General features: G+C 35.4%; 1 protein-coding gene across 1 annotated transcript; it reads right to left on the reverse strand.

The window, feature by feature from the left end:
- Positions 1–465: 465 nt before the first annotated feature.
- On the reverse strand, positions 466–7,448 carry LOC132171293 (serine/threonine-protein kinase STY17). The gene is made up of 16 exons (XM_059582577.2): positions 7,037–7,448; positions 6,643–6,757; positions 5,836–5,936; positions 5,544–5,663; positions 4,797–4,851; positions 4,559–4,669; positions 3,265–3,315; positions 2,977–3,152; positions 2,788–2,895; positions 2,373–2,446; positions 1,948–2,123; positions 1,614–1,709; positions 1,238–1,318; positions 1,030–1,083; positions 806–940; positions 466–729 (listed from the first exon to the last, which is right to left on the reverse strand). Exons 1-16 carry the CDS (start codon positions 7,234–7,236, stop codon positions 649–651), a joined length of 1,734 nt encoding a protein of 577 aa, XP_059438560.2. The 5' UTR covers positions 7,237–7,448; the 3' UTR covers positions 466–648.
- Positions 7,449–9,052: the final 1,604 nt, after the last annotated feature.

Here is a 9,052-nt window from a genome sequence, read left to right on the forward strand (position 1 = left end):
ATTTTTATTTTTTTTTTCCGTAAATTCATATTAATCATTATTTAATTATTTTGAAGATTTATTATTTGAGTAATTAGATAAATTAATTAACTCAAATTTTCAACAATCTAATCTCGAGTGATGAGTCCATATGTTTGTCATATAGTTTGTGTATATTCATTATACACATATATACACACAAATTTAAGTACCTTAACATGTTTTTATTACAAAGTTAAAAATAATATTTAAAAAAATAATAAATACAAAATAATAAACGAAACTAATTTTTTATTCAAATTGTTCGGTTAATAAATGAGTTGATTTAGTTCATTTAAAGCCCTACAAAGAAACCCCATTTTTTCCCATAAGATTCATACTACCAAGTTGGCCACTTTTCCATCCTAACCCATAATGCATTAACATTCAAAGGCATATATATAAAAGAACAGTTGGGTGAAATAATAGAGAAGGGAAGAACGAAGAAGTATGAAAGAGAACATAAATGGAAACAATAAATACACTGCCAATTTACGAGACAAAAACTATAATCAGGTTGATTCTTGGGAAAAAAAAAAATACTATGCAATACAAATTGCATCCGACTGGACATGGCCTACACAGTACGATTATGCATAGAGCACTACCATATTCACTCATCTCAGATTTTTAATGATGGCCCCTTCTGAGGGCTGAAAAGAAGCCACCATATGATCTTTCCCTTCGTCGATCTACTCCCTCATTTCTGACCTGCTTCAACACATCATGCTTAGAAAGGTTTGACAAGACTGATCTTTAAAGTGACCGACTTAGGTTATATGTTTACCTCATCAGCTATACATTGAAGGACTTCTAAAATTTCAAAGAAGTCGGGTCTTTGGGCCGCGTCTTGCTGCCAGCACCTCTCGAGCAGTTCAGCAAGTCTTGGGTTAGTGTTTTTTGGGATTGTAGGCCTTAAGCCCTGATAGACATGGTAGTTAAAGAGACGGACCATTTAAAAAACAAAAGTGGTTATGGTAGACCTTATCTTGAAATGTAAAGAATGAATACCTTTTGCACCACACCAACAGCTGCTTGTAACGGGGTTAATCGGGAGTATGGGAGCTGGTAATAAACATAGAGACCGTTAAAAAAAAGACAAGTTTATGCCATCATAAATTAATTGATAAATAAGTAATTAAAATAAAATAAAATAAAGTTCTTTTGGTCGCTGAAAAATATGGGCATCATTTTCTCTTGAAAAAACTAGAAGACTTACTTCTCTGGTTAGAAGCTCCCAAAGTACTATTCCAAAGCTGAAAATGTCTGCCTTGTGATCATATGCTTTATGTTCAATGACCTTCACTCAAGCATAAAGACCGATATAAGAAAATGCTAGGAAATGCAGAAAGCATGTAACACACTTATGTAAACTGTAAGCTACTTAGAACTAGATTATCAAAGAAAGAATGAATCACATGATGGGGCTCAGCAAAAATGACATGGCTGTGAGCATATTCTAGCGCATGGAAACTATTGTTGTTGCAATGTAAATCCAGGAGGGTTAGAAATGACAACAAAAAAATATGTTGCACTTTGCAGGAATGTAAAGAATACGAACAAGGAAAGTAAGTTGATGCTAGAAAGGTGCATACCTCCGGAGCCATCCAACGATATGTTCCAGTTTCAGCAGTCATCACCCCAGATTGAGTCTGCACTCTGGCAACCCCAAAATCAGCAACCTTTACAACCTGTTCAGAAGGGTCTAGAATTTTAGCACAAATAAATCAAGAATCTTGCTTCACTTTTTTTCAGGAATATTTGTTATTTTTATTCTTTTGTTTACTATTTGAAAGAAATTCATGGGAGTATAATAACCAAATAAAGTGAGAGAAGAAATAAATAGATGTCCTTCACATAAAAAAAAAAAAAATTAATGTTCATTAACAGAATAAATCAACCATGTGCACATTCATGAAATATTCTTACTTCGTTTTCATCCATCAGAAGATTGGCAGTCTTGAGATCCCTGTGGATTATATTATTTTGGTGCAAATAATTCATTCCCTTGGAAATATCAATTGCTACTTTGAGTAGAGATGGAAGCTTAAATAAACTCCTCTGTTTATGCAGAAAATCGTAAACACTTCCCTTAGACATAAATTCTGTTAAAGCACAAACATAAGCAAGCGAAACTAATATTAGTAAATTTGATGAGGCAGCAAAGTCATCCTACAAATATAAATATAAAATACATGATACATCTTATAAGAAAACAAATAGGTGGTTTTCTGTGTCAACTTCATAAAAACAAAGCGAGCACCAATTAACAGCATCAATCATGAGCTCCACAGGTAAAAAAATAAGAAACTTGAGTATACAGCATCATATATATTAAAGACTCGTGGATTTACCAGTCACAATACACAGGTTTGGAGGTTGCGTACATGCACCTATGAATTGCACAACATTCTTGTGACGAACTTTCCTGCAAACTAAGACAAGTCAATACAAGAAAAGGAGGAACTGTCAAGAGAGAGATGAATGCAGAGAACGGAACTACATCAAAAAACAGAAAGGCAAGTCAAATACAATCCAGTGAAATGGAACAAAACTTATAGGATATATCAACATTCAAAAGGTTCTCCATAATAATTATACATGACTAAAAGAGCAATCTCCACAAGTGAACATGTACTCCTTTTAGTTCGGAGAGAGCGAGAGTGAGCTTAAAGGAAGGAGGCATCGGTAAAATCCCAAAGCTTAAAGAATAATGTTTGAAAGGGTAAGTGGTGGCAGTAAAAATTATATGCAGGTATTCAAACCAACCTCATTATATAGACTTCCTGGGAAAACTCTTTCAGCATCTCCTTATTGACACGCTCTGGCTTGAGGAATTTAATAGCCACTTCTTGACTAAAATATGTGCCTTTATACCTGAGAATTTATTCAAGGGAAAAGAAAGATCAGCCGAAGACCAAAACACAATCAGACACTGGTTTCAAACAGATGACTCACAGATCACCAAATGACCCGGATCCAACTTTTTCACCAATTGTCAGCTGCCTGGTATCAATTTCCCAGACATCAGTCCCATCAGTCGGTATTTCTATGGCATTAGAAACAGTTTCAGTCCTTGCTGGGTTATGCTTGCAAACAGCAGAAACCGAAAGCTCTTTCGACCAATATTGCTCCTGCAGATAACACCATCAAAGGGATATTACATTTTGAACTAAATTCTGTAGAATGATACTAAACAAAAAATAAAATTAAAAAAAAAAAGTAAGTAGTATGCGGGAAAGTCACCTTAGACATCAAAATTTCTTTTTCCAATGCACCCTTAAGCTCCTCAGTTTCCTAAATTTTACATAATGCAATATATCAAATTATAGTGATGTAAAATGAAACAAAAAGTGTTATTTTGGCCATTAAAAGGTACTCCAACTGAGACACTTCAGAAATATTAAAACAAATTCAAATTGAATAAGGAATAGAAACATCGTCTTCAATATATTACAATAGACCAAAAAGAACAAACCAAATAATATTGCAACAAATGAATAACAGATGTAATATGACGAATATTTAACATAAAGTACAAAACAAACTAGAAAGTAAATACCAAATTCCCAAAAAAAAAGAAGGAAAAACATCTAGAAAGTAAATCCTTCCAGCAGTTCTGAAGCCATCTCTTAGTACTGTTGTGATGTTACATTCCAATACTCTGAATGACGCTTTTTTCATGTTTTCCCTAAAAATATTATGTTAAGATTATCTCTCTTAGTTTTTGGCACCAAACATGAAATTTAAAAAGATTGAATAGGAAGGCAAGATAAAAGAAAACTCAACACATAATGTCATAAGATTCACGTAGACAAGTCAATAAATAAAGTAAATTATTAAACTAAAAACCGCACGGAAAATTTTTGGAAAAGTTGAGAAATCCTGAGAAACACAAAAATCAATGGACAATATTTACAAATATAAGCAAGAGAAAATTAAAAAAAAAATTGTATCTAAGTATTCAAATGCAAAAAGGAAAAGTACGCTGGGAAAAGATGAATGATGAGAGTAAGATGAAGAAGATATTGCAAGCAACCTAAAAAGGCAATTTACATATTTCAGTTGACCCTCATCTAAGCCCTAACTTAAACTATCCTTCAGAGCAATTATCAGCCCAACAATAGTTTTTTGAGCCCAACCTGCCCAATTATCTTGACCCTAAAGCCAAAAAGAAAAGATAATTAGTTGCCAAATGTTTAAATTTCTTATATTTTTCAGCTGAAAATAAATTAAATAAAGAATGAAAAAAAGAAAAAGAAAAAAAAAGCCCAATCACATGCAAGCCATGTAAAATGATAACTGACAGATAAAACTTTATCGGTCAGCAGTTGCATATTACTCAGTACAACAGACAAACATGCTATGCAGAAATGACATTTTCAAAAGCAAAGGGTTACGCATTGAAAGAGATCAATTACCATAACCAGAAACCAAGATATCAAAATGTCAATGCCACATAGTAGCAAACATGTTAGTTTTCCAGATCACCAAGATGCACAAAATCAGATTCTTTATGCACAGAACTACAAGACCATACCTCATAATGCCAACCATCAACAACAAAGACATCCAGAGAGAACCCATCGACAGTGGAAAAGGCATGAGCTTCTCGAATGTTCAGTCCAATCTCAGAAAGTAATAAGGTTAACTGGAAAATTAATCATTTTTAATATTAATCAGTTGGAGAGAGAGAGAGAGAGGCTAACATGCAACCATTTTATTCAGCAATAATATCAAAACACATGATGGTACAATCCATGCACGTGTATTAGTACCTGGTTAAGGAGTTTTAGCTTGTCAACCATTGCAAATGTGATCTCATGCATAGGCCTGCAAGATTAGCAACTGTAGATTAAAACCGTGCAGAAATGAAAAGAAAGACCCAAAGAAACATCAATCAATCACTAAAAAGATTGTCTTCATGGTATATTGCATCAAAATATTTACTTCTTATTATAGATGCCTCAAGAATATAAGAAGTTAACTCTCGTCCTCCACAAGGAGTAATGTATTAAACCAACCCAAGAAAAGAGAAGAAAACTCCAATAACCAATTTTGAGGAGGGACCACAAAATATAACAAAGTATGAAAATTGGCCAAGAGAGAGAGAGGCTTACGACAAGGATTTTTTTTCCATAACATAATAAAAAGACCATCAAAAAGCTACAAATGGTTGCTTTTCTAAAACTTCCCAACATAGGAATTTATTGAACATATTCTTATTCTCGTTATCATATAGAATTCTGAGTACATCTCCATGCAAATTTACTCTCTCTCTCTCTCTCTCTCAACATACATGCATTAGCAGATGTCACGTCTAAAATGCAAGCAACCTTGATTAAATAAATCTCAATGTTATTTTGTCTAATAAGTTAAAAAGAAAAACAATCTAGCGTAATTCACTAAAATCCTCAACAGCATGAAGAAAAGTGGGGAGAAGGGGGGATGGGGAGAGCAACTTTGCATTAACTACACTGTCTGACTAACTACTCTAGATAGCGTTGAAATCTTCAATTTCTTACCGAGGAAAGGATGGTGTCACACTCATGGCACTGCCTCCATCTTCAACAGAATTTCCATTCGCTTGAAGGGCAAGTGCTTCAAGATTGGGAGATGAACCAAAGGTAGGTGGTGGATGGATTCTGTGGGACACACACACACAAATGACAGCATCATTTAATGAATATCAGAAATAATATTACAAGTACTCAAGGATGAGGAATAAGAACCCAAAACTGAAGCATCTACATGTTATTAAACATTAAATAAGAATGGAGAGTACAATTATGCAGGTAAACATGTAATGAGCCGTACCCCTGTTTACTAGGGTTATTAAAAGAACTTTGTGCATCTTCTTTCATTGAAGAATCTGAATACATAGAATCAACAGAATTTCCATTTGCAATGGGATAAACCTGCATTGAAATAAAGAGTCACAACAAAGCAATTAGGTGTATATCATTATTCCAGACTAATTAATTTGGTTAAAAAAGTCTTCACCTCCAAGACCTTATCTTTTTGTTTCTTTTTCTTTTTTAATCGAAACACATCCAAGATCTCAGAACGTTATTTAGATAAGACAAGGAACATGGTTCTTCTGGTGCAATTATTGATTGTAATCAAACAGGAGTAGATAAAATTTATCAAGGTGCACATGGTATGATTTGCAAGACTCTTAAGTCTGAGACCTTTAATAATACTATGTTGGGCAGGGTTTCGGTCAACATCAAGGCTCGTGATATAATGAGCTTTAAGTAAAACACCTAACGACATATAGGTTTATTTTAAATAAATAAAAACGAATATAGAATCAGACAAGTTAGGTTCACTTTCTGCATGCTGAGAGGTATTTAATTCGGAAGCAAAGATTCATGATAAAAACTAATTACCGATGGTGGATAACAATAGGCCACCTATGAACCAAATTGTCCAATAAACCAAATTGTGGTACTGAAATATAAATTGCAACAGCACAGTTTATTTTCATTCCTATGGCAACTTTTACAAGAAAGCATCAACTAAGTTATTGCCAAAAAATAACCAGAGTCATCAACTAAATGGCCTAAACTATTCAATTGAAAAAGGCAGAGAAAACAGTGTAGTAAATGCAAATATGCATACCTGCACAAGCCGAACTTCGAATGCAGGCCGATTAGCAGGATCTTCAGCCAATTCCAGTAATCGCTTATGAGTCAGCACATCCTCTGCCCTCTCCACGTTCACATCCAACGCATATCTATACGTTAACAACCACGCGCCCCAAACACGTTAGCTCTGAAAATGCATTCAGGGATTCGATTAAGAAAAAAAAGGTAAAACCAAAGATAAATTCACGTGTCGAAAACTATGATTTCAGAAACTAATCCCCGAAAACCCTGTTTGGTTGCATTTACAATTTAATACAGCAATTTCTTTCTCAGCAACAAACAAGCAATGCCAAACACAATAAAATTAAACAAACCAAAACACTGATTTACGAAAAAAGTTCAAAAACTAGAGCAAGGGCGGTAGGTACCGAGCAGGGAGACGATTGAAATGGAGCCAGAGCTGGTCATCGAAGCCGAGAAGGTTCGCCTCCTCGCGATTCAATTCCTGGATTCGACGAAGCACCTCGCTGTACACCTCATGCTTCTGCCTCTGCTGCCGAGGAGTCTGTGACTGCGGTGACTGCGCGGACCTACTACCGCAGCTCTCGTTGTCTTCCGCAATCGGCATTAGAGAAAGAAAAACCACACAAATCAATGAAAAACGAAGCGAAAAAATGAGTCAATTACAGATTTACACGGTGATTGAGGCACTGAAAATGGAGATGTGGAGGCCTAAGAGTGATCGCGCATGGTTCAGAAGAGATTTTGTGGAAATTAGCAGAGAAGGGAAAGAGAGAGGAGTAAGGACAAAGCTGGAGTTGGAAAAGCAGAGAGCTTGAGAGATTCTGTGCTGGTTCTTTTCTCTTCAGGAGCTCCCCACGTCAGCATCTCGCCCCACTAGGGGTGTGACTCAGCTTCGACTAGGACTTCCTTTTATTGGATAAACAAGGAAAAAAAATCGAAAACGCCGTTTGGCTTTTGTGAAAGCGTAATAAAACTTTTTTCCTCCTTTCGTTTTCTCTTTTTCAAAATAAAAATAATTAGATTTTGCTTAAGTAATGTATACTTCTACCTTATCTTTCTTTTTTAATAAATATATCTTGTATTTTTTTATAACGCTTAACCCAAATCCAAAGATAATAATAAATACTCTAAAACATAAAATAGTAAAAAATTACTTTAACATTATATCTTTCTAAATAGAAAATATAAAGTACTCACTTCAAAACATTGACAACGGAGCCAACTATTTTGGAAGAAAACTACGTTTTATGGGATAATTTTTTATTTTTATAATTTTTAAGGATGTAATAATTTTTTTTAACAATTAAGGATTTTATAATTAGTAGTCTTTTAAGAGGAGGAGATTCTATTTTACAATTCAGATTTTGTGTATGCATGGTGTTTTATGACAACATATTCATCATATAATAACACAAATAAAACTATATCTGTAAACTTTAATTTAAATTATTAAATAAACCATTTTTATTTCACTTGGACTTGGAATAAACCCAGTACTTCTCTTTAAAGCGCAATCAATCACTCCTCATAATCAACAATGGTGTTCAATGTTTGAAGGAATGGAATTGCGTGTGCTTGCAGCGAGAACTTCAGACCATAAACCTTTGTTATTGCACCTGGGCAGCTCTGCAACCATGGGACGGAAACGGGGATTCCGGTTCGAGGCGAGCTGGACACTGGATCAAGAATTCCAAGGTGTAGTGTCGGAATCTTGGGAGGCCCTTAGGAGTGGAGTCCAAGATATAAACTCCAGGCTGGATAGTTGTAAACATGCGTTGATGACTTGGAATAGAAACAAATTCCAGCAGGGGGAACATTCCATTAAGGAGCTCACGTTACGGCTTGAACACCTACAAAGACAGGAGACCCCTAGTAACCGACTGGAGATTCTGGACATTCAAAACCAACTTGAAAGGCTCATGGAGCAGGAAAGTTTAAAATGGCAGCAGAGAGCCAAACAAACGTGGTACCAGAAAGGGGATCGTAACACCCCATTTTTCCATGCCTGGGCATCCCAACGACGAAGGATAAATAAAATTGGATGTATTCTGGATGAAAGGGGTAGGGAATGGTCCAAACCGGCGGAGGTGAGTTCAGTATTCATACAATATTTTAAAAACTTATTCACCATAGGAGGGGAGTGTGAGCTGGAGACATGTTTAGCTGGATTAGAGAGGCGGGTGACCCAGGACATGAACTCAAGTTTATTGGCTGATTTTACAGCAACAGAAGTGGAGAGGGCACTGGGGCAGATGCAACCTTTAAAATCCCCGGGTCCTGACGGTTTTGCAGCCTGTTTTTTCCAAAGCACGTGGCCCATCGTTAGGCTTGAGGTATGTAACACAGTGCTTAACTTTTTAAATTCTGGAAGTTTTGATCCTGTTCTCAACAAGACTCACATAGTTTTAATCCCCAAGAAG

This window comes from Corylus avellana, chromosome 1 (genome assembly GCF_965113065.1).
Source record: "Corylus avellana chromosome 1, dhCorAvel1.hap1.2, whole genome shotgun sequence".
In the NCBI taxonomy this organism is placed as follows: domain Eukaryota; kingdom Viridiplantae; phylum Streptophyta; class Magnoliopsida; order Fagales; family Betulaceae; genus Corylus; species Corylus avellana.